General features: G+C 43.2%; 3 protein-coding genes across 3 annotated transcripts; 2 read left to right on the top strand and 1 right to left on the bottom strand.

Moving 5' to 3' along the window:
• The first annotated feature begins 5673 nt into the window (after window positions 1-5673).
• Window positions 5674-13344, top strand: LOC118791402 (bcl2-associated agonist of cell death-like). Its single transcript, XM_036548750.1, has 4 exons — window positions 5674-5748; window positions 10875-11012; window positions 11387-11613; window positions 12771-13344. Exons 2-4 carry the CDS (start codon window positions 10883-10885, stop codon window positions 12921-12923), a joined length of 510 nt encoding a protein of 169 aa, XP_036404643.1. The 5' UTR covers window positions 5674-5748; window positions 10875-10882; the 3' UTR covers window positions 12924-13344.
• Window positions 13345-14473: 1129 nt separating this feature from the next.
• On the bottom strand, window positions 14474-16412 carry zgc:101765 (uncharacterized protein LOC450036 homolog). Its single transcript, XM_036549029.1, has 2 exons — window positions 16360-16412; window positions 14474-15840 (listed from the first exon to the last, which is right to left on the bottom strand). The coding sequence occupies exon 2, from the start codon at window positions 15796-15798 to the stop codon at window positions 14932-14934; it is 867 nt and encodes a 288-aa protein (XP_036404922.1). The 5' UTR covers window positions 15799-15840; window positions 16360-16412; the 3' UTR covers window positions 14474-14931.
• Window positions 16413-16973: 561 nt separating this feature from the next.
• Window positions 16974-24869, top strand: LOC118791114. Its single transcript, XM_036548375.1, has 10 exons — window positions 16974-17053; window positions 17190-17305; window positions 18235-18280; window positions 20195-20270; window positions 20804-21027; window positions 21631-21740; window positions 23002-23149; window positions 23481-23517; window positions 23729-23885; window positions 24824-24869. Exons 1-10 carry the CDS (start codon window positions 17018-17020, stop codon window positions 24867-24869), a joined length of 996 nt encoding a protein of 331 aa, XP_036404268.1. The 5' UTR covers window positions 16974-17017.
• The last annotated feature ends 261 nt before the right edge of the window (window positions 24870-25130 follow it).

Genomic DNA, 25130 nt, shown 5'->3' with positions numbered 1-25130 from the left:
GTTTGTTAATTACATTCTCACAGCACTGACAGGGACCCCCAACCCCCCCCCCCACCGTGAATCAGAAAACATTACAGGATCACATCAGCATGGTAGTCTTTAGGATAGCAGAAAGCTGACAAATGGGGGCTAGCCTCTGCCAGGTCCACAGCAGCTCCACACTAGTCATGTGCAGCTCGTGAACGAACAAATCCTTTTTAACGAATCTTTGAGGTGAACTGAGTGTACTGAATGCCTAGTCTAAAAGATTCGTTCCTTCCTCTTTGCAAACATGGGCGCTGATTAGCTGGCATAGCAGCTATAACTCTCTCTCCAGCAGATATTAGATATGCGGTCTTTCCACGAAGCAGCCTATCACAAAGCTATATCAGCAGTACGTTCATGACGACAACTAGCCAATGGCTGAAATGCTAAAACTCTCGAAGCACCTCCCACTGGCCATCTCGGCGCAGTTGATGATGTGGGACAATGCAAAAGATCCAGTGACTACGAAGACTCTGAACTCCCCCTACTGACCTGATGAACTGTTGACAAGTTCCTCAGTTCACCAGTTCCTTCGGATTCCAAAGGTTCATTGACTATGAAGACCTGGTGACTACGTGTTGCCAGAATCGCTGGTTCTCAGTATAGCAGGTTTGGGCTACATCCGCCATTGACTGTGACGATGCGAAAGGAATCAGAGCGCTTCCGTGACATTATTATAGGAATTAAAATATTATTAAATATTATTTTGCTCATCTACCTGGAATATTATTTTATATTTATATTTTTGGAAGTAGCATATTTTAGGCGCGCACAGTGTATAGCAGTTCTTGTTTTTCACAACTGCAATTTTACGTAGGCTACGATTTATTTAATGTTGACATTACATTTCCTTTTAACGTGAATAAAGTCCTTATTAATATATACTGACAAATCAACATAGTAGGCTACAAAACAAAACAGAAATGTGATGCATAAGCCTATGAATATGAGTATGAATAACACGCCAATTTCTTAAGTGAAATGTGATGTGTTATTGAATGCCGTAGTTTACAGTCGGCTCCTCCTTGTAGGCTATCTTCATTCATTATTCTATCAATAATGCTGTAATTGCAATGTCTCGTTTTGCTTTATTTATTGAATAAAGCCAAATATGATTAAATCTAAAGGGAAATTGAAAATGTAACAACGAAAAATGTCACCTACACACACAGGCCTATTGTATGCATTTTGTCGTTTTTATTTTGAATGTAGCCTAGTTATGAAATTTTCTTTACTGATAAAATTCCTTTACTTTGCAGCATCTTCTCCCAGCCACCTCACCACCTCATCAAAACCTACATTTTTCGATCCTCTTTAAAAGCGAACCCAAAGGCTCTTTTAAGAGCCATCCTTCTCTGCTCTATTCTGTTCTGTTATATTCTATTCTGTTCTATTCCATTATATTCTATTCCATGTCCCTTTAGGTAGTGTCTGATTAATGAATGCTACATGCAAGTGGTGAAGTGATGTTTGTTGATGATGGTGTGATAGAAACGCAAAATGTGATTTGGGACACCGAGATGAACAAAATAACTTTGTTACCACAGTAAGTGAAGTTTAATTGTTTTCTAAATACAGTAGATGCACTGCTTCAGGAGCTCCAAGCAGCTGAGGTACAGGTCCCCGAGCCTCCGACTGCTTCAAATGACTGGGCCACAAGAAATGTAATGGCAGCAGAAAGGTGGAAAGTGGCAGCTCCTCCTGAATGACCTGGCATCAGAGGCCATCCAAAATCTGTATTGTGGCAGATGCCATGTTAAAAAGGCAGTGGTGGAGTGCAAGGAGTGCTTGCCTTCATCATGTCTTTGTGAGGACTGTGACTGTGGAGTCCACAGTTTAATGGCAAAATCTGTAGCGATACTCTGTACAAGAGCTTTTTGGAGTGGGCCATCTGCAATTATGAAGTGGAGAAGCTGTGTAAGGAGCAGCCATTTTCCTGCCCAGCTTGCACCCCTCATATGTTGGCTGTGGCAGTGGACGGAAATCAAAAACATTATCGGTTTAACAAGGGTGGGAGGTATAACTTGCTTTCATGTATTTAATTGCTTTATTCACTGTTTTAAAAAGTATTCAGATTGAACCATAATCTGAACTACTGGTAAATTGAATGCAGTACAATGGTTTCTATGTGTAGCTTGAGTACTTTGACGGTGTTTTCAACTGCAATGACCAAGAGGTGGCATCTGCAGTGGAAAACATCCATGAAAAGACAAACCATGTAAGTGTCTGTGTACTTGTTAATATTAACAGAAACATTAATAGTCAACACAGACACTAAGTCTCAATTCATGTACAGGTGGCAAGCAAAGGTCATTGTGGTAAGGCTGAGCTGGTGGCAGCAAAGGAGGCATTAAGGAAAACCAGCAACATCCTTGATGAAGAAGGCCTTGAGGTTGCTGTTTGCCAGCATGGAATACTCCTCAGGTGCATAATGACTTTTATTTGCACATGACATGCTTCTTTAAAATGGCAATGCATATACTTATAACCTATCAATATCTTTCTACTTCCCAAAGGGCCCTCAATCATTTTTGAGGGGAACTTTATGCATACCCGTTAATACTTATGGATGAGGTAGCATCTAGGCAGCAGGTCACTTTTTTCTGCATGGATGTCACATGCAAGTTTGTGCCATACTTGCATAAGGTGACCACATGTCCAGAATATGTACACCTCATGGACCTGAAGCCCTTCCTGTCCATAATGCACGCCAAGGCACATGATCTCAAAATGAGGTAAATTTGTTTCCAGTTTTATTTGTTTATATGTGACCATCACGAGCTTCAACATAATTCAGCCATGGTGTGTGTAAACTCTAGATTTCATGTGTTGATTGACATGAATTACATACATTTGATCAAGTGGGGAGGTGGGAACCAGGTTGGTGCAGGCTCCGCCTTGGGTGAGGAGGTGGAGCAAGTGAATAGCTTTTTGTCTCGGCTTGCCATCACAACTAAATTCATGTCCAAACCAGGTTAGTGGGCTATTTACCATGACACTGGTATCTGTATTTGTGATTACCTTGCTTTGTCACTCCAACTTTCACCATAGTTTGTGTAATACACTCAGTACATGTTGCTAAAGAAAAATTTGATAACAGCAGTTCTCTGTGTAAATTAATTACTTTGTGCATTGTTTAATGAAGGGTTGTAACATCTTCCTTTGTCTCCTAGCACGCACAGACATGCTCACATTACAGTGTATGGCATGGAACAAAACGAAAGAGCACAACATGTGCAGCATGCTTTGTAAAAGATTCCACAAGGTAAAAGTAGTCTCTACACATATACCTACATTACGGTAGAAATATTACAATATTGGTTATCTAAATGTATGATTTTCACATGTTCAGACCTGTGCAAATCTGGCAAAGGGGAATGAGAACCTTAAAGTCCTTCAGTCGGAGCTCTTACTTGATGAGACACAGACAAACCAGTGGGTTCATGACGTCCAGGACTGGGCTCAGAGTGGTATGTCATTTTGTGTGCATAAAGTTTGTGTTGAATGTGCTTACCTAAACAAACCATGCACTGTATACATTTTGTTTTTTAAAAGGATCAAGGGGTAAGGGCTCCCTGCTGGATTTGCAGATGAAGATGAAGAGCACCTTCATCTGTGTGTCAAGCAGCAAACCCAGTGCCTTAACAAGAAAACAGGTATTTTTTGGTTCGGAAAAAGTACAAAAAAATCATTTCAGGCTTCAAAGGTTTGAAGTATATTTTATTGCTATACAGTTGGGTTATTTCTATTTTATTGTTTTCTCTCTCTCTCTCTCTTTGTGTGTATGTGTGTGTGTGTTTGGGGGTCAGTGGGAAGCACATTTCGGCGACGAATTAGAGAGGCAAAAACTGTCTGCGTTGCTGAATGAATATGATGCCATGGTGAAAGCAGCAGACAGAGTTCAAATTGTCTTCAAAAGACAATCACGTTTTCCCCTGGCAGCTGCCTTGTGATGGTATGTTCTACTTTTGTTTTTGTTTTGTTTTTAAGTGTGCTGTCAGCAAAGGTCATATAATAACAAGTAATAAGTGTCCTGTATTTATTTGATTTCAGGTACGGTTGGCATCCTCACCAAAAAGAGGATCTTTGATAAGGTGATGGCTGTAAGAAGGCTTGAGGAAGAGGAAGTGATACTCCTGAAAGAGATGAGGCAACACTGGAAGTCTCTCAGGCAAAGGGAGCTGACTTTGCAGAATGCCATTGTGGAGGAAGGTAGGAACAGCAGAGAGGTTGCTTCAACTCATTCTAGCATCACTTCTTAAGTATTTAGGCCCTATTCTATTAAAAGCTTCATAACCAAGCAACAATACTACAAATACTTTAAAATCAATCCTATGACTGACAGGGAGCCAATGTAAGGACTTAAGAATGGTGTTGATATGTTCTCTTCTTCTGGTTCTCTGGCAGCTGCAGTTTGAAAAAGTTGTAGCTGTTTTATGGTCTTTTATGAAGGCCTGTCAGAAGGCCATTGCAGTACTCAAGCCTGCTGGAAATGAAATAATGAATTAGTTCTTTTAAATACTACTTATGCACAAAGCTTCTGAGTTTGGCTATGTTCTTGAGATGATAAAAAGCTGACTTTCTGTATTTGCTTTCACACAAATGTTAAAACTGTCATGTGAAAAGTTATTATGAAGAGATTCATGACTGACCTTCTGTGCTGTGTTGTGTGTATCCCAAAGGCCCTGACTCAGGTCTGGGCTGTATATTGAGTTGGAAGCTAAACACGCTGCAGATGCAGTTGAAGGGTGTCAGAGAGGCATACCTCCAAATCTTCCAGACTCCAAGGACACACACGGAACCACTGATAGAGCTTGATGATGATGGTGATGATGATGGAGGGATGTGTGAGAGCAGTTTAGAGAGCAGTTCCGATGATGAGAATGTGTAACTGCATGACCCTGGAAAAGGTGTGGATCATATTCTCTAAACAGCAGAGATTCAACTACTAACTTTGCCCCGTATTTAATCTGATAGTAACTTTGATTTGTGTTTTCTGTTAACAAACATAGAGGCCACTTGGGTGCTGTCCATCAGCATGAAGATTCACTCCTGGCAAGACCACACCTGCTGGGACCCTATCTGCTGTCTTCCCCCCTCCACACCTGACAATGACAATTGACTGTTACATTGTGCTTTTGTATTGAATCTGTTAAAGGTAGAGTCCGCGATTCTAATTCAATACACTTATTGTCAAATTCAGCAAATTGCTCCTCATGGTCCTCTAGCTGTCCGTTCAGTGTGTGCACTCAAAAAAAAACATACACAGTCCTGGAGCTGTAAATGGGAAACAAACATGGTGGATCAGTCTGAGCCATAAACAATTACAGCCAATCAACACATTGCTTTAGGAGCACTGAAGGGAGGGGTGCAATTTGATTGGCTGTTGAGCTCAAATATCCACAACCTTTTGCCAGAATCACAGACTCTACCTTTGAAGCGACACGATGCAACAATTTGCCACTTTTTGAGGTACAGTGTATGTAAACAAAGCATGAATCAAATATTTGCTCGCAGCAGTGACGTGATAGGAGGGGGGAGCCAGAAAGCCCAGGCAGCCTGTGATGATTGGCTAAGCTCTGTTGTAAAGCGATCTGGTCGAATGTCGCGATTCGATTGGTTGCAAGAAGTGAAACTACTGTACTGCAAACGACCCAAGAGGACGACAACACCGAAGGAGAAGACATTTATGTTCGGACGGCGGAGTCAATCACCTTAATTCGGGTAATAAAATTAGCTGTTATTATATAAAGCAACGTCAATCGTTCAGGAATAATTTTAGTCCCCAGCCCGCACTATTGTTCGACACGGAGCGGTTCTTGTTTCTTTAGCTGAATGCACGATAATGCCCCTTATTCGTTCGCTAGCTTGCTAGGGTGTGTGCCACTCAGTTTCAAGTTACCGTGCGAGAAAGTCGAAGATGATTACTCATCTAAAGTAAATTCATAAAACTGGCATCTGTTTTAATGTATTTAGCTAAACAATCACTGTGCGTTTGAAGTGCATGCAGCCGTCTGAGGAGCAACTTTTAAGAACTTAAATTGTTGAATGAAGTACAACAAATAGGTAGACACCTACAGAAGAAAATTGCTACATTTCTAGTTACCAGTTCATCTAACAAGCTACAGTGTGAAATATCTACCACTGTGATAGTACCAGTGGTCAGTTCTAGTTATGAAACAATATCCGCATGCTTTGAAAGAAGTCATAATTAAACGAAATGAACAACATAAAGAATGTGTCATTATATACAAGCATGCCTGTTTGTCGGAAAGTAAAGTATCGGTAGGATGCATTAACATTTCAAGAAACAGATGCTGAAGTAATTGAGACGGCTGCAATACATTACCCCATTAATTAGAGAGGTGGTTGCGCATAAACGATTTAAAACGTAAAATTTAAAGCTTGGAAAATTAAGGAAAGGGCATAAAATTTGACATTTATGAAGAGAATAAAGTCTTTGCCCCATTGATATGGTGGGTTTTTGAGATGAAGACTTTTTTTCCAGTGCTAGGAACTAAACGCATATCAGAGAGGCTGGAATGTACCTCTAGTTTCTCTATCGCTTTGCCAATGTACAATTTATGTAATACCAACCCAGCAGTGGTACCAATGCAGTGTATCCGCTTAAAATGCAAACTTTGAGATCTCCACCATGATAACACCTTGTCGGGACTGAAGTGGTGTCACGCTCCATCCACAGCACTGTTTTTACACTGCCAGTTTCACTCCATCAGAAACGTCTCGCTGCGGTAGGCCTATGCACATCCACAGGACCACGTTCATCGAAAAGGAGTGCAGCTCTGTAGTGACAGGACGCGCCCTCGAACCATCACACTCATCCAGATCTCCCTAGTTCTGCGATTCAGCGCGTCTGGGTTACTCTTTTTGTTAGTCAGCAGGGTGCACACAAAGGGTGTTTCTCAAAGTCAAGGAAGGATCCTTAACGGCTGCATTTCAAGGATGCTATGTCATCGTATCCCGCCGAAGGACTGTTCCGATGTCAAGGATCCTTTGAATTCTACCAAGGACTTAGTCCTTTGTTCAGACATTTTTCAACGACGCACAGCCTGTTTCCTCAGCATTCTTAACGCACCCACAACCCTGTGTGCACGTACAAGAGTCTGTGGCGCGGAATTGAAGGCGGGACCTTTTCAATTACGCACACCTGCACACTAGCTAGACTGTTCCATTATCTGTTCTCCGAATGCTAGGAAGGAGTCTTGCCTAGCCTCTGAAGGACCTCACTTGGAAGGACCCGTCCTACCAAGGAAGCATCCTTGACTTTGAGAAACAGCCAAAGTCCTCCACAAAACCCTGATTGGTCACTAAAGGACTTGGCTTGATTTATGACGAGTGTGATGACCCCCACGGCACTTCGGTTGGCTGGTTTGCCCTGGTGAGTGTTGCACCCCGGGGGTGTGTCTGACCTGCCAGCATCCATTTTTAAGTCTTTTCAACATGCTCCATTGGCAGCGTCCCTGTATTTCCTTATTTTAGCGCTTTTCTTGTAGAATAATAAAATGTATTTTAAAAGTTTTTTTTATTTTCTAGTTGGGGTGTAAACCCGGCATAACAACAAAATGATACAATATTGATACCTAGCAAGCAACAATACGATACATCTCAATATATCTAGGAATTCACTTCAATACAATGCAGTCAGACTCGATACAATACGTGTACATACACCAGAGCCGGTCCTTACCTCCCTGGGGCCCTAAGCAAAATTCTGCTAAGGGGCCCTCCTACCTGACCCATAAGCCGTGTAAACCATTTGCCACTGCTACACAGTTACACTTGACACCCTAGTGCTCCCGCTACAATCCTCCCTCCTTTAAAACAGTTTGCTCCATCTGCCGGTCTAAGAATAAGTAGACCTATACAGATCAGAATGGGTATTTACATTTACATTTATTTATTAAGCAGATGGTTAATTGTGTTTTTAAACTACTCTGTATGGTCAGAACATGACAAACACTTGCCAAACAGCGGAACATTTCACACATCTGAGGTAGAACATTCAAAACAATTATAATGATAAAAAAAATTTTCAACATCAAAATATGCATGAGTAAAATTAATTAAAATCCGTTTTCACTCCTTTTTCCTCAACAAAATAAATATCTTAATAGAAAAGTTAAATGCTGAAGTGTGATACAGCACACATGTAAAATGCAATATGCAATTGCATTTGTGGTGTCTTTGTGTCTTTTCATTTTTTTGTCGTAAGGCACGGTGCTGGAAAATTCTGATACGATCGTTTGCTGCTGGGTAGTTGCACTGTACTGGCCTGGTGCTTGTCGAGGGTCCACTAACAACACTTGTTTGGCACTGTAATTTCTTACTTTCTGTAATTATTGTTATAATTTTAGCACCCAGCCCTAGATTAGTCCAGTCCTCACAGTATTATACAATTAGCTTTGGCTACACAATGTAAATATAAGCCTTTAGGCTATGGCTGGAGCTTTATGTCTCGCAGTTTATAAACACTGTTGCCCGTTGGTGTTTATCAAACATAATAAATAGTTGTATTTCACTCTCACTTTTGTCAGACACAAAGTCACAGAACAGATCCTTGGAAGTGGCTGGCAAGCAAGACATCCAGGCTAGAGAGATGCACTGCAAGCTAGCACATCAACTTAATGTTACTGTAATTTGCTGACATCAAACTTGGAGACGAGAGAACACAAGTTTACCTGATTGCTGTTCCCGCAATTCACTCTCATGGTGTTTTTTTTCTCTTTTCGTGACCAAAAGGATAGTTCCACCTCATCCTCTAACCGAAGTTGTAAATATTGACACCCGCTTTGACACGAGGGGGAGGCAGGGCCCTTGTGTAATTTTCAGGGCCCTACGCAACTTGTGTAGTGAGTGTATAGGGCCGCCTGGCTCTGGCTGTATATTTTCAAACAGGGAAGGAAACCCTGTCTTTGCATTTCGTTTTGATCACAGTCTGTTTTAATAAAAGTGTTTGTGACATCTCACATGTGGCTTTGACTTACAACTGAACATTTAGCCCACTTTGTAGAAAATACAGAGATATATATTGTGTATCGCCGTTCAGCCTAAAAATACTGAGATATGATTTTTGGTTCATATCGCCCAGCCCTACTGTGCTTGCAATGTTGTATTTTAATGTTCATGGCTAAACATAAGGTAGCTGTCATTACCTTCTGGGGCATTAGCATGGTTAAGGTCACAGCCTGTGTGGAATACAACATTTTTTGCTGAAATCTGTCCTGTTCCATTTGGTTAATCTTACCTGAAGATAAATGTGATTTTTCAATTCAAATCTTATCTGTAGTGATTAATACTGCTCTGCTGAATGAGGATGGAATGTAGTGGATTCTCCCTGATAAAACAATCGTTTCATCCATCAGCTATATGGAATTCACTGCAGTGGCAAATTGTGGGATTCCATTGAGCACAGAGCTAGGAAATGCCTCCTGTTAAACCTTCAGCTGGGGGATGACTAATAGAGAAACTGACGCATCTAATGTGATCGCTAACCGTGCCTGAGCACAGAACTCGAACAAGACGTCAATGATGCGACTGTTCCGTTATAGCAACAGTTAGCTGGACGTTATCTGACGCCCAGTCATAATAATTCCTTTAAACCATCATTTGATTAGCTAGCTGACTTACTTAAATATAACAAGCTGGCTACCTGCAAAATTTGATTGTTTAGTTCTGTAGATTTATACCTAAAAATAACTGTGGATCCCCACATTGGCTTGATTACTAGCAAGCAAAATAAAACTAACCATACGTGGCGATGTAAGCATTGCTGTTGTCAGGGGCTTAGTCACAGTATCACAAAGGAAGCAGCAAAGTTGTTTAGGTAGCTAGTCTTTAACAATCGTTCAGATAGGTAGCCTGTTAGCTAACGAGCTATGCTTGTCAAATCTATCGCTAGATAGCTAACGTTAGCTCCCCAGCCAGTTAGCATCAATTATGCAACCCAGCGATTTTCAGTTAATCGTGCTGCACGTATAAGAAGATTTTTATGGAGGCAGCTGACGTTGAGGGAGGAATTTGGAGCTGCTTTACTCGCAGACTACAATTCACATTCATCAATAAGGCCCGTTATTAACCCAAATATTCTCGAATGAATTGAAAAGTGTACTATCCAAGCAGTAATAGAAGATGCTTGTTATTGTAATGATGACAGTAGCGCACACACAAGTTATAGCCCTAACTGGTTAACATTAGCTAACATTATTGTGATTAGGCTACTGTAATCTGACACAAAATATTGGTCTGTCCCTTAGCATAATGCCTCCGTAAAAATCTTATACGTGCAGCACGATTAAATGAAAATCGTTGCGTTGCATAATCGATAAATCTATAAGGCATATGAGAGGGCTGTGTGTCACTCCAAATAAGCCACAAAGTAAGTACAATCATGAACTCTATTGTGCTGTGCGAGAGCGCTTTTCTTCAACTTAAAAAGTTGCATTGTGATGACGTAAGTGTGCTCGGGCCCGGAACGTTAATGTGAGCGCAGGCAAGTGGGGGAGTGGGAAGGGGGGACAATCGTGCTTGCGCCTTTGGGTACGTGCCTAGTATGAGTGCGCCCTCAGTTAAAAAGGAGCCACTCTCCTGTTTGCTTCTCATTACAGCATGCTTGTTTGGTGTCCATTCAATTTGTTACCAGTCTTGCGTATCAGATATGTCTGGTACATTAAATGGCAGATTTGTGAAAGTAACTTGAGTTTAATAGAGGAGTTTGGTCTTCAACTACTTGCGTATGTTTATTGGCACAAAGAATTCACTGAGCCTTCCTCTTGCTGTCTCTCCACTTCTCTCTCACTCCCTGACCAGACCCTCTCTGTCCTTCTCTGCAGGTGTCACCATGGCTGACATGTACATTTCAGACAATGAGTCAGAAACCTCAGATGATATAGCAGAATCTGGCCAATCTGGTGGCAAACGGGGTGCAGGTCCAGCCTACACACTCAATGTACCAGACCTCATCCTGCCAGGTTAGACACGCCTACAGGCAAAGCTCATAGTAATTGTCTGAATGATATTAGTACTCGTTTGTCTGTACCGCATACCTGTATGTTGTTGTATGATGTATGTCTCTTTGCTGTGACGTCAGCCTCCTGCCCAGGTAATAATCAGAAATGAGAATATACCTGGTTAGTGAATGGGCTGAATAGGCTGTAAAAACTGACTGACTCACCTCGGTAGTAACTCCTCACAGGTTAAATGTGGTTAAAGGGCAGTGCAGTGCAATCACTACAGAGTGATGTGTAATTACTGACTGGCTCACCACATTAGTAACTCCTCATTGATTAAATATGGTTAAAGGGCAGCGTAATGCAGTCACTATAGGCTGATGTGTTCCGACCAGGTGAGCCGCCAGGGCGCCAACGGCTGCTCTCTGACTCCCAGGCTTCCTTGGTGAGCCAGGGGGACGAGGGTGAGCCCCATGATGGGATGGTGTCCGAGGAGGGAGGTGAAGGAGCCCCGTTCCGTGGGCGTTCACGGTCGGCGCCCCCTGAGCTGTGGGCGGCCAAGCGGTATGGGCGACAGCTGAGGCGCATGAGTGATGAATTCGACTCCTGGCTGGACAAAGGGGTGAGGCACAGTGCTGCGGCAGGGCACTGGGGTGGTGAAAACTCAATACTAAACACTGACGGTGCTAACCTGGCAGTACTGACTGTTCTAGCTCAGTGGTAAATCCGGACAGTACTAGCTGATCTGGTTTCATTTTGACATTTCCTGTAAACTTTCAGTGTGTAAACACTAGGGTTGGGTACCAAAACCCAGTGCCATATATGACCAGTATCTACTGGACTGAATCCCAACACAGATTTTGGTCCCTCATTTTGGTGCCACTTAAATGCCTGAGCGGCTGAACTGTCGATTGAAATATTTGCCCTCTGGTGCTCTGAAACGGACGTTACATGCAACAAAAGCATCACCGCACGTGATCGCTAGTTAACATTACACTTGCTCTGATGGCAGCAGGTAGCCTACTGTTAGCTAGTAGCTACCTTAAACACGGTTAAAATGCCTAAAGCTATATGGCCTAAAGTGTGGCTGTATTTCTCTCGAAAGGATTCCAACACCAGGACGCTACAAATGTTTAAAAACAATTGTGTGTAAAGGCGGGAACACGTCAAATTTAATGAAGCATCTGACACGCACGGGATACACTTGAAAGCAGGGGGATGCACCATGTTCGACTGCTTGCGCACATCAGCCGGCAGTGTGGGCGTCCCTGGTCCCGGCAATGGGGAAACAATTACTGGTACCATTTTAGTTGGGTTAGGTTTTATTTATTATGTGAATTTGTTATGTAAATTTGTTAAGTGTTTTGTATTTATTTATATTTATATATTTAAGTATACTTTAAACTGTTAACAGTTAATATACTGTTCAATTTCAAGTTCAAATTTGCATTAGCAATAAAAAAAGCTGCTCTTTAATGTTGTCCATTGTCGTTTTGCTTTTTTTTTTTTTTTACTATCGGTTCAGGCACCATTCAGGCACTGGTACCATTTTAAAAGTATCACTTTAGCACCGGTATCGGAAAAAAACCCAAACGATACCCAACCCTAGTAAAGACACAAGAAAGGCCATACCAAAACATAAATTGCCAACCGCAGTGGGTTTTTTAGCTGATCAACTACAGCCATTTGTCTGCAGAAGGTAGATGGTGGGTAACCCCCCAAAACATCCCAGTGTAGTACTCCATTTCATATGCCCCTCCCTCTGCTCTCCACCTGCAGAAGATGAAGAGGGTCCAGAGCGCCGGGGTGGCCCGGCAAATGCGCCTGTCCCCCAGCTGGTTGGGTCAGCTGGCCCAGCTCTTTAGCCACCGTGAGTCTGAGGCAGAGATCAGCAGCAGCTTCACCGGAACAGATAGCAGGGCTGCCAAGTGACAGAAGAAGAGACACAGAGGGACAGAGCGGCATAAGGGCAGTATGCAGGGTTCCTAAAACAAAGGTTGCCAGTAATGTAACAAGGACAACCACAAGTAACAAGTAACAGACTAATCCAGTGAGCCCAAAAAAGACAGCAAAAAAGAGGAAGGGGAATGAACTACACTGACAAGCAACTACTTCCTCTGTTCTGCACTGAACAAACACTATGCACAACTTCAGATGAAATGGAGGTGCAGAAAAAGGTTACTTTGTGGACTTTTTTCCATCACTTTTTATGGTGGCACTTAACCATTTTCTCAAAATTGCAAGCTTTAAAACAAAAATACAACCTTTTGACAATCTTAATGGTAATGGGAGTTTTCCCCTGAAAATCCCTACTTCTATATAAAAATATTTACTTAGTAATGCATAGAACAAAATATTGTTTGGGGAATGTGCCTAATTAATTGAGTTACTGAAGATGAATTTACTGAGGATCAAGGGTTTACACCCCAAAGTGTAAATAGACTGTTGATAGTTTTACTGATGTGAATGAAAGGAAAATGTGATTGTTAATGTTGTGGACATCTGTGTTTTTATTACTGTTGTTATTAAAATAAGATGTGCACCAGACTCCACTCATGGGCAGATTGGATAGGTCCCTGCATCACACATGCGCTGCCACGTACACCTGCGCCAATGGGGGAAAAACTGCATAGAACAGACCACATTCCGTTACAAGCGCCACACTCACAGACCAGTGCATCTGGACCTTTAATCAGCTCCTTGTGTGCAGCTGAGACCACGGCTTGATTTTCCCACCCAGTGTGGCCTTTGGTCCAGTTAACACCACAGTTTTACTAATAGTTCATTTCAGTTCTGTTTGATTGGATACAAATAAACAGGAAAGGCTGTGTACACGTCCTTAAGTTTGCCATGTGGAGTTAAGGCCAATCTTGTGCCGCAGATGGAGTGCAAACTCCGATAGCTGTCCTGGATCAGGGCTGTGGGCTGTGGGTTGTGACTTTTCCCACTGAAAAGCAGTACAGCCAGGACCAGCAAGAGGCACACGGCATGCCCTGTGACCAGAGTCTCAGTATCATTGCTGATATCACTTGAAACTGGGGTGTATGGGCTAATATCTTGAAAACATCCTTTTTAAAACAGCTTTTGTTAATGTATTTTCTTTATTGTGTTATCAATCTGCTATAATTAAAGTAATTTTTGAATGCAATATGGTATGGATAGATTTGGTGTGGTATGGATGAATTTTGATATACTTACTTGATCATGGTCAAATGACAATATCCCTTCCAGAACTGATGCAGAAAAGTACTATACTGCTGCACACTGCTGTGGAATACCACCTTTGCATTTTTAATGTGAGTCCATACACAGTATTACAGCAATGGCATTCTTAATTTAAATCTAGACAAAAAACAACTAAAACCCTACTTTAATTCCTCTAGGCTTTATAAGTCATCATTGTTGAACTGAAAAGGTTGCTTATGCAACCTACATGAAGCTAATTCAACAATTAAGTAATCTTTTAACAAGTGAAACTTTCACAGGTAATGAGGAAGCAATAAGAAGTTGGAGAGTTTGGCTCGCATGACTCTAAAGAGTATTGAGAGGGCATGGACTCTAGCCCTGCCATTCAGAAAGGGTTTCTGGTTTCCAGTCTTCATAGCCACCACCCCTGAAGGGCACAAATATGAGACAACCCAACATGGCTTGCAGTTTAAAGGCAGAGAAACTGACATATCCCCAGACTGGTGAATCTGCCCCATTTGTGTCTGGGTTTAGCTTAACTTGCAGACATCACCAAAAGGAAGAGGATTAATAACATTGAGCCTGGAGTCACAGCTTGGACTGGTGTCACGTGGTTCATTCTGAAGGCAAACAGGACACCATAGGCCCAAGTCCTGGTTCTAGAATTCTGCTGGCTGACTAGCTCTGGTTCAATCCACAATGATACCCATATCTGAGCTGACAGAGTCGTGGCTCACCAGGCCCACACTGGTTCCTAGACAACAGCTGAAGGGTCCCAGCAGTATTTCTTTCCACAGTCCAGGGCAGACAGCCTCCCCATCTCCTCCTCACTCAGGTGGAAGTCAAAGATCTGCCCGTTTTCTGCCACCCTCTCGGGCTGTGAGGATTTTGGCAGCACGGGCACTTCCTGCTGTACCGCCCACCTCAGTAGCACCTGGGCGGGGCTCCGACCACACCTCTTGGCCACGCCCAGCACCACAGGGTCCGACAACAGGCACCCCACCCCCAGGGAGGAATAGGCCTGGAAGCACACACCCAATTCCCTGCACAGGGCCCTCAGCTCCACCTGGGCCAGCTTGGGATGGAACTCCACCTGGAGCACGGCTGGGGGCATCCGGCACCCCTTCAGCAGCTCCCTCAGGTGGCCCAGGGTGTAGTTGGAGACCCCAATGGCCCGGAACTTTCCGCTGGTGTGGAAATCCTCCATCGCCGCCCAGCTCTCAGCACGGTTCCCTGGATTCCTCTCATCTCCCATCTTTAGGCCCTGAGTTCCAGGCCAGTGCACCAGGTAAAGATCGATGTAGTCCAGCCCCAGCTGCTCCAGGCTTCGAATGCACCCCTCCTGGGCCCTGCTGCCCTGGTCTCGTGGACCAAGTTTGCTGGTGATGAAGATGTCGGCACGAGTGAGGCCGTGCTTGGGCAGCAGGTTCCTGAGGGCACAGCCCAGGTCTGCCTCGTTCCGGTACACAGCCGCAGTGTCAAAAGCACGGTACCCAGCTGTCAGCGCTGCATCTATGACCTGGTGCATTTCATCTGGACCACGCAGCCGGAAGGTGCCCAGGCCAAGGAGGGGCATCTGTGCCCCCGTGTTCAGCAGGACTGAGGGCTGTGGCTCTGCCATTGGGGAACAGGAGGACTCTGAGAAATGTAGTACCAAAAGGCTCTGCGTCATGGGAAAACAGAACAAAATTACAGCTGGTAGCAAGCAAATCTCACCAGAATACAATATGTGGAATGCTCCATTATCCCAGAAAGCATAAAGATACATGTTTAAATAAAGTATCTAGTATTCATTATAATCTGTTGAAGTCAAGAGTGGTGTTTGCTCAGAAATACTACACAAGAGCCCATCATTACGTGAGAAACCAGTCTTTATGTATCAGCACGGAAGGGTTTCAAACCATAAGGCAGACCTGGATTAGAACAAAACGTAAAATAAACAGATGGGTTGTGCCCAAAGGAAAATGCTTTCGTTAATTATTACACATACATAGTCTGTTAGATTTGATAACTTCTGGAGTTCATCCGGTAAATGGTCTTTAGACAGGCTCATTGTACTTCCAATTAGCTGACGCGTGCTTACGATATACACCTACACGCTTTACATGGAAGAATAAAAATGAAGCAATGCATCAGCAAAGAAAATCTTGATTTTAAAAACTTAAGTCTGTTCGCTACTTACATTACTAATACAGCGACTTTGTCAGGAAGTGCTCTTTACAACAGACAAGGAACATGCGTAGTCTTGAGACCATGTGAGTCGCTTGACCTCGATCATGTGATCCCGCTGGTGGAACTTCCTGGTTTCCGTCACCATAGAGACACCGGTGAGGGATCGCCGGAATGGTTGAAACATCCACCAATCATGTCGAAGAGAGAAACGAAGAAACGAGAGCCATGTGGCGTGGCACGGCACGGGACGGGATTGCGTGATGACAGATTAAATTGCAGTATATGTATAACTACTTATGCCTTCGGTGTGAGCTATTTGGTATGTTTTATATTGTGGGCGTGCTCCAGATTCAATTTATTGCCGTGGGAAATAGTCACTTAGTGGGCAAACCAACGGCTGTTGTATAGGAAAAATGACAGCAACTGGCTTAAGTATTATTACAAAACCATGCGGTGTTTTTCATTTCCACCCACTGCACAGAAATTAACTTATATTTTATTCGACAGCAGATGTGTGACTGATGTGTGCAGTGCCCGTGCCTGTTCCTCAGAAGCAACCGGCGAGTTACTCCATATCCAGCTAGCCTGCGTCCGCGCTCTCTTGGTTTGCTTTCATAACTTTAACTTTAAGCTGCAAAACGTTAGCGATGAGTTAGGTATTTTGAGAAATGTATACAGAATCATACGTATCAAGCTATTGTATGGTATGTAAAGTTTAATATTACTTAAATTCTAATCGTTCGCCTGATATGAACGTATTGAAATGACTTCTTTGACTGGCTAACATTACCGTTAGGTAGTTAGCCAGCTAGGCTAACTATCGAATGGTCCGCCCAACAGCGCCATCTACTGGCCATGTCCATCCAGCCTTTTTCCTTTCCCCTTCCTGAGACTCGCTTCTTCCAAGCCGGGCATCATGTCTACAAGTTTAAGATCAGGAGCGGCAGCAAGTGCAGGCAAGAAACATTACAGCACTACAGTATCAGAGCGCAAGATGGTGCTTAGCCTGTAATGATATGGAGATTCTGGCAGTCGCACTGCGACACCTGCGAGATTTGACCATTTAGGTGGAGAGCAGTGGCATCTGGTGAGCTGGAAACAGGGGAAGGCCGAACACTACCTTTAAATCTATCATTACTTTCAACCTGTTCCCCTTTATCCTCCTTGATTAACAATACAACAAATAATTCACAGAATAATCGACACCAATGGCGTAATTAGAATAAATGATTATGCTCGCGAAACAGCGCAGATTGTCTGAAATTGGGGTGCTATTGCAAAAGCTACAGCATGATATTGTTTAATTAACAAGGATGGCAATTTGAATAATTAAGTGGCAAGTAATCCCAAAGCTGTCTCTTAAATGTTTCACATTATAGCTTTCTTATGTTACAAAATTCAAATTACAAAACGGAGCTAAATTTAGTTAAATCGATTTAAATTACTGAGGATAAACTTTTAGGTTAGGTTGAGTGCAATGAACAATAACGTTTAGAACACAGACCTCACAAAACTTGTGGTGTGTCATAATTTAAATCGATAAATGCCATCCTTGTTAATTAAACAATCTCGTAGCTTTCGCAAGCACACAAACTACAGACAATCTGCGCTGTTTCGCGAGCATAATCATTTATTCTAATTACGCCATTGGTGTCGGTTATTCTGTGAATTATTTGTTTTATTGTTAATTAAGGAGGATAAAGGGGAACAGGTTGAAAGTAATGATAGATTTAAAGGTGGTGTTTCCGCTTCCCCTGTTTCCAGCTCACCCACTGCCACTGGTGGAGAGTGGGGGTAGGGGCTGGAGCTGGGTGTTAAAAGCAGTGTGCTGAATGTCTCTTCCCGTTAACCACCATTTCTGGTGCATTGTGTTGTATCTCTGCAGGACTGATGAGAGGGTTGACAATGAATGCATCTCCCAGGAGCTGGAGGTAAAGATGAGTGAGACTCTCCATGCAAGCACAGTGCTTCCCAATCCTGGTGCTGGGAGTCCCCTGTGTATGCTGGTTTTCATTCCAACTGAATTTATAAAAAAATTGAAAAAATGTTTATTTATATCTCTGTGATTAGTCATATGAATTCTTTGTGAGCAAGTTATTCTGTTACAGATATACTTGTACTAGTATGAAAATGGAAACTTCTTTTTGACAACTGGCCCTTGAACAAATTTGGTAAAGCTGCACCAAGTAGGTATAATTAGGTTTCTCTCTAACAAGAGACTATAATTGGTCTCGTTTTAGGACTGAACAGCTGACTACTCTTAATCAGTTAAGATTAATACTTGTTTTTATTAATAATTTGTTTAAGTGACTCAGAAATTTATAGAAGTGTCACATATGTCCATAGTGTCCATAAGTATTTGGACAGTGACACAATTTTCATGATTTTGGCTCTGCACCCCACCACAATGGAATTGAAATAAAGCAATCAAGATGTGATTAAAGTGCAGACTTTAATTCAAGGGGTTTAACAAAACATCATATAAACCATTAAGAATTTCAGCAATTTTTATACATAGTAACCCCATTTTCAGGGGCCCAAAAGTAATTGGACAAACTAACAATCATAAATAAAAATATAGCTGCAAGCAGCAATGAATGGGCCAAGCACCACAGGGCCACCAGGTAGACAACTAATCAGAACCTTGGGTGCTTGGCCCCTAATGATCATTCTTAATACTTGGTTGAAAATCCTTTGCACTGAATGACTGCCTGAAGTCTGGAACCCATGGACATCACCAAATTCTGAGTTTCCCCACTAGTGATGCTTTGCCAGGCCTTTACAGCAGCTGTCTTAACTTGCTGCTTGTGCATGGGTCTTTCTGCCTTCAGTTTTGTCTTCAGCAAGTGAAATGCATGTTCAATTGGGTTGAGGTCAGGTGACTGACTCGGCCATTGAAGAATATTCCACTTCTTTGCCTTGAAAAGCTCTTTGGTCGCTCTCGCAGTATGTTTTTGGTCTGTCCCTCTGTACTGTGAAGCACCGTCCTATCAGTTCTGCAGCATTTGGCTGAATCTGAGCAGATAGTATATCCCTATACACTTCAGAATTCATCCTGCCGCTTCTGCCAGTAGCCATATCAATAAACACTAGTGACCCAGTTTCATTGGCAGCCATACATGCCCATGCCATAACACTGCCTCCACATGTTTCACAGATGATGTGGTATGCTTTGGACCATGAGCCGTTACTTCCCTTCTCCATAATCTTCTCCACCCATCATTCTAGTACAGATTGATCTTAGTTTCATCTGTCCAAAGAATATTGTTCAAGCACTGGACAGGCTTTTTATGTTTTCTGGCAAAATCTGGCTTTCCTACTTCCTACTATGTATAAAAATTGCTGTAATTCTTATTGGTTTATATGATTTTTTTTTTGTTAAACCCCTTGAATTAAAGCTGAAAGGCTGCACGTAGATCACATCTTGATTGCTTCATTTCAAATCCATTGTGGTGGCGTACAGACAAAAAATCATGAAAATTGTCACTGTCCAAATACTTATGGACCTAACTGAATATTTCTGTCACAGCCAACGTATTTCCAACAACCCATATCTGTAATAGAATGGACAGCAGATATATATTCATTTAACAGCTTCATCAAACGTACTAAACTGAGGGTTTAGTTGGAATGAAAACCAGCATACAGGGGGGCTCCGCAGGACCAGGACTGGGCAAAACTACATTAGAGGCCTCACACGTCTCAGTGCTTGTAGAACATGAAGCCACATTTCCAGAGTTGGCTTAATCACAGAGTTGCCAGAATTCCTACTTATTGGTGTCCCTCCCCAGGGAAGCAGGCATGAAGCTCAAACGGCAGTATTCATTCAGGTTCATCTCTTTCAGGTTGCCATTCGGGTCGTGTTGGCAAATCTGGACTCCCTCCAGCCCTTTGCCACCAAGCACTTCAACATCTTCCCCTGTATGCTTTCAGATGCAAAGTCAGTTTTATCCCAATTAGAGTGAATTGTAAACAGCTGTTGGGTCCTGCTAGTCATGCAGAGGGGAGCCCCCTGCCTTTTTCCACTGTCCTTAAAAGGGCAATGCACACAAAACCCAGTGTCGTAGAGGCCTGCCCAGACATTAACATGGAGATGGGGAAATGGGTGGGCTGTTGTTATGCTGTTAGACCTTTTTTTAAAAAAGGTTTTCAGTTATATTTCTGTGTCTTATCACCAGCTGTCACCAAGTTTTAAAACAGCAGGGTAGTTATTACCAGAAAGATTGTATTGTATAGAGGCCCACCTTTCTGCTGTTTGTGAACATTTTTGTGCCCAAACACCTCTGAAGAGTGGTTGAATGCACAGCTAGTGTATTCTTTAGCACACCTGACCTGGAGCTAAAATGTAATGGCCACCTTATCAGCAATATTAGCATTTGTAAGATTGCCTGTAGTTTATAGGTTCCCCAGGCCTCCCAGGGAAGCGGTGTTATCCTGACATGCTGCGATGACAGATAAGAGCAGGTGGGAGAAGGTGTCAGAGCTGCACTTCCAGCAGGGCAAGCGGATGCTGGCAGCGTACCCCTTCCTGCTGATGCTCTACCTAGAGACCCGCGACACCCCCCACATGCTCCCGGATGTATGCTCGCCCTTGCCCTTGCCCTCGCTCTCTTGTCCCAAGCAGAATACCCTTTGCTTTTCCTCTACCCCAGAGGAACGGCCTCTGCGCCGGGCAGTGGTGAGTGGGTGCCCCTTGAACACCCCCCCCCCCCCCCCCCTTCCCTCCACAGGTTTCTCAGACTGTGTTTGCACAGTACATTAGTGAAACCAAACAGGCAGGAACTGAGGCAGAAAAAGCCTGCCGTGCACAGTGGTGGCTCTCTGCTGTCTCTGTATGAGGCCAGACAATACCGATCACTACATCCAGGGGACTGGGCTGGCAGCTCGCTGGCTGATTGATGTATTCATCATTTAGCTCACTGTCATTAGTCAGTAAAGCACTGACAATGTTGTGTATAAATGAAAAAGAGAGAGATAGACAGATAGGTAAATAGGATTCATGACAGATAAATAGATGGATGGGTAGATGGATAGATAGATACATAGACAGATGGATTTGTTGATGGATGGATAAACAAATGGATATATGGACAGAATAAATAAATAGATGGATGAATAGATTAATAGATAAACAGATAGATGGGTAGATGGATAGACAGATAAAAAGATGGATGGGCAGATAGATAGATAAACAGATAGATAGGTAGATGAATAGATGGATGGGCAGGTAGATAGATATATATAGATGGATATAGAGGTGACCTCTATTTGTATCGTACAGGTGAGTACAGTGGAACAAGATCAGCCCCTTCTGTCTCACAGCCTGGCCTGTCTGCCCAAGAGCAGTAGCACAGAGCAGCCACCAGGGAGCTCTCCAACTCAGCACAGGTGGTGGGTATTGCGTCCCTGCCTGGGCCAAACCTGAATCTGTCCATGCCAGTAGACTGCCAGTGCACGGCTGCACGCATATTTGTTCGGAGGGGGGTTTTATTGCATTTTTTACTTGCTCTGCACCAAATACCTTTTCATTCTATCCCCTATTTCGCTCTTTATTTACAGCTTTTTAATTAAAACTCTCCTTCCTGTCATCCAGGGCTCCTTTTCCTCCTCCTCATGCTCCTGCTCTTACCCCAGATTTACAGCCACTGAAGAGACAAGCGGCCGCTGCTGCTTGGTAGTAATTAAGTCTTTATCTGCAGTTATGAAGTTGGCAGACTGATCTGCCTTTGTCCTCTGTGCCATGAGCCGGGCGCCGCTTTAATCAAGCTGTCTGTCAAACAGCGGGCCAGCCATGATAATTTAGCTAAAAAACCCTCCACTCATGCAGAAAATGGGCATATGAAAAAATAACGCAGAGAACAGAACAGCAGGGCTAATTTTAAAACCTTCATACACACTTTTCTGATTGTGCCCTCAAGACATGGCTGTTTTGGCAATACACAGGCTCATCCAAGGAGTTTACACAAGTCAGACAGAGTGACAGCAAGGTGAAAACCAAAATAGCACTGCAGAGAGGCGTAAGCTTACGGTTCATGTGAACTGTTATTGCAAGCTAAGAAGTCATTGCAATGAGATGTTAAATTGAAAGAGGAAATTGCAAGTGAATTCTGGCTAAAGGATTTGTGGGGAGGGCCTTTGGGATATGCTATGAGGGGCAAGCTGAATCCATGTGTTACTGAGGGATTGTGCCTGTGTGTTACTGTGTTACTGTCCGTGTATTACTGTGTGTGTCTGTGTGTTACTGTGTGTGAGAGAGTGTGTGTTTCCATATTACTGTGTGTGTGTCTGTGTGTTACTATGTGTGTGTGAATGTCTGTGTGTTACTGTGTGACTGTCAGTGTTACTATGTGTTACTGTGTTACTGTGTATAAGTGTGTCTCCATGTTACTGTGTGTATGGTACTGTGTGTGACTGTGAGTGTATACATATGTTTGTGTGTGTGTGCGCGTGTGCGCGCGTTGCTGTTTGTCAGTGTATCTGTACAGCACCGTCCCCGGGCTGTTGAGCCTCTGAACCTGTGCCTGACACGTCTCTTATTTTGGTGTTTAATGCAATGGAAGGAGAACAGAAACGCGGCAGTTAGGAGCATCAGCGGGGGCCCTCACGGCGGCCTCAGTGCTACAATAACAGCACTGTCTTCTCTGCTTCCCAGCACCACCGGTCTGGAGCTGCCACACAGTGCCAGCCAAGCAGAAGTGATGGAGGGAGACAGGAGGGTAGGTCCCCCTCCCTGCCACACAAAGCGCCAGCCGAAGGAACGTCACCCTGAGTTAGTGCTGCACGTCCTCACCTCCACTCAGGTGGGAGAACCACAGCAAAGCACTGCACTGCCACTATGCAGGAGATTCAGGTGTTTCTCTCTCTCTCTCCTCCTTTCTCTTTTTCCCTCTCTCTCCCTCTCCTTCTCTCCCCTTCTCCCCCCTCCCCCTCTCTCCCTCTCCCCCTATCCCCGTCTCCATTTCCCTCCCTCACCCCTGTCTTCCCCTCTCTCTTCCCCCTTTTTCCTTCTCTCTCTCCCTCTCTCTCTCCCCATCTCTTTCCCCCTCTCTCCCTCTCTCTCTCCTTCTCTCTTGCCTTCTCCCCATCTGTCTTTCCCCCTCTCCCTCTCCCTCTTGCTCTCTTTCTGTACAGTTGCAAGCACATTCAGAGCCGTCTCACTCCAGCCCAGGTAACACACACACACACAGCCCAGGTGAGAGAACAGTTGACAATGTTACAGAGTAGAAGGTTCTGTAGTAAACCACCAATGTCCATTCTGATAACACAAGCCCTGTTCTGTACTGATAATTGTTTTAAATAAAAAATTTCTATGTGAGAAATGGAATGGATCGTTAGATTATATGAATGTATGTGGATGTCATCCTCTTCCTCCCTATTAGCCAACAGCAGCGTGACCCAGCAGGAGGGGCCAGGGGCCACAGGGGGGTCGGGCGAGCCAGGGGGTCATCATTGCCAAGCCAAACATGGTGACCCCGAAGAACCCACCCCCTGTACTGGGGAGACAGGCAGTCCAGGTGTGCTGTCCTACATGGCCAGGTGAGACACCACAGGAGTGCAGGGCAGTGTGTCCTGCATTGGTCATGGGAAGCACGATGGGGGCTGGGGACAAAAGACCAGTCACAGGTCATCTCACTCGAGAGAGCAGTGGTGTCCTATACTACAGATTACATAAAACACATGATCCTTTACTCTCTATCTTTAATCTAACATTACGGCATGCAAGCTTTAAATGAACAACAGGATTATTTCAAGACCAAATCATTTATATTATTTATCTAGGTTAAATAATACTTTGGTACACGTAACCTGTACACAAAGTGTCTTTTTAAGAGCCAGTCATTAATCCAGTGTAATGAATGTAATATCTTGTTCATCTTGTTAAATGTGAGGCAATTGAGTGGGGATAGAATGCAGTCTCTGAAGTGATCTGTGGCAGTCTTTTAGGGCATTACATCATGTGAAATGTGTTTTTAAAACAGAAGTGATGTTGCTTTAATTGCTGAATTACACCCCCTGAATTTCTCTGTGGAACATCCAAGAGAAGAAATTCACTGCAACACTATATATATATATATATATATATATATATATATATATATATATATATATATATATATATATATATATATTAGTGTGATTTTAAATGGCAATATGGTATGAAATCTGTTCTTAATCTGTTCTTCCAGCTCAAGCGTACACAAGCACACATTTGACATAAAGATGGTGTGCCATGATATGGGCATGATAGGTTTGACAAAGCGTAACACAGTTTTTAAAAAAAGCATTATTGCATTATGTTTCACATATGCAGATCCCTTAGTTATATTCTTGAACTTTTCTTACAAAGTTTTGTCTTACTTTAAAGATTAAACTTTCAATTGATTGTCTTAGGCCAAAACATGGCTCAACAGATAGTATCACAGTGGAGTCAGGATTTGTCTGTGGCTTCCCTCCCCATGTCTGTCTCTCCTCAGGAAGGTGTTTGCACTCTTGTTTTTCCTCGGAAGTTGGAAGAAATAGAGGGATCTGTCCTCTTTGGCATTCCCCTGTTCCCATGTCCCACAGTGTCAAAGGACAACTTTGTTTTGGACAGTTTGGGATTACCTAACTTTTAAAACACAGAGAAACAAGGAAATTATACTGTAGATAATTATCATCAAACCGTTTTAAGTGCCTGGTTTTTGTTCCCAAGACAGCCAGAAGCGCTCTGTTCACAGTAACTATTTCATTGCACTGATGCTAGTTAAACTCATTATATATACATGTTTCTGAGCTCTGCTC

Source organism: Megalops cyprinoides, chromosome 16 (assembly GCF_013368585.1).
Source record: "Megalops cyprinoides isolate fMegCyp1 chromosome 16, fMegCyp1.pri, whole genome shotgun sequence".
Classification (NCBI taxonomy): domain Eukaryota; kingdom Metazoa; phylum Chordata; class Actinopteri; order Elopiformes; family Megalopidae; genus Megalops; species Megalops cyprinoides.
This window is presented reverse-complemented; position numbering and strand designations above follow the sequence as displayed.

Coding starts and splice junctions, on each gene's coding strand:
- zgc:101765 (XM_036549029.1), bottom strand. CDS start 15,798: ATGGCAGAGCCACAGCCCTCAGTCCTGCTGAACACGGGGGCACAGATG.
- LOC118791402 (XM_036548750.1), top strand. CDS start 10,883: ATGGCTGACATGTACATTTCAGACAATGAGTCAGAAACCTCAGATGAT. Junction 11,013..11,386: donor ACCAGACCTCATCCTGCCAG/GTTAGACACGCC, acceptor TGTTCCGACCAG/GTGAGCCGCCAGGGCGCCAA. Junction 11,614..12,770: donor ACTCCTGGCTGGACAAAGGG/GTGAGGCACAGT, acceptor CTCCACCTGCAG/AAGATGAAGAGGGTCCAGAG.
- LOC118791114 (XM_036548375.1), top strand. CDS start 17,018: ATGTATACAGAATCATACGTATCAAGCTATTGTATG. Junction 17,306..18,234: donor AGGAGCGGCAGCAAGTGCAG/GCAAGAAACATT, acceptor GTATCTCTGCAG/GACTGATGAGAGGGTTGACA. Junction 23,886..24,823: donor GTGCTGTCCTACATGGCCAG/GTGAGACACCAC, acceptor GTCTCTCCTCAG/GAAGGTGTTTGCACTCTTGT.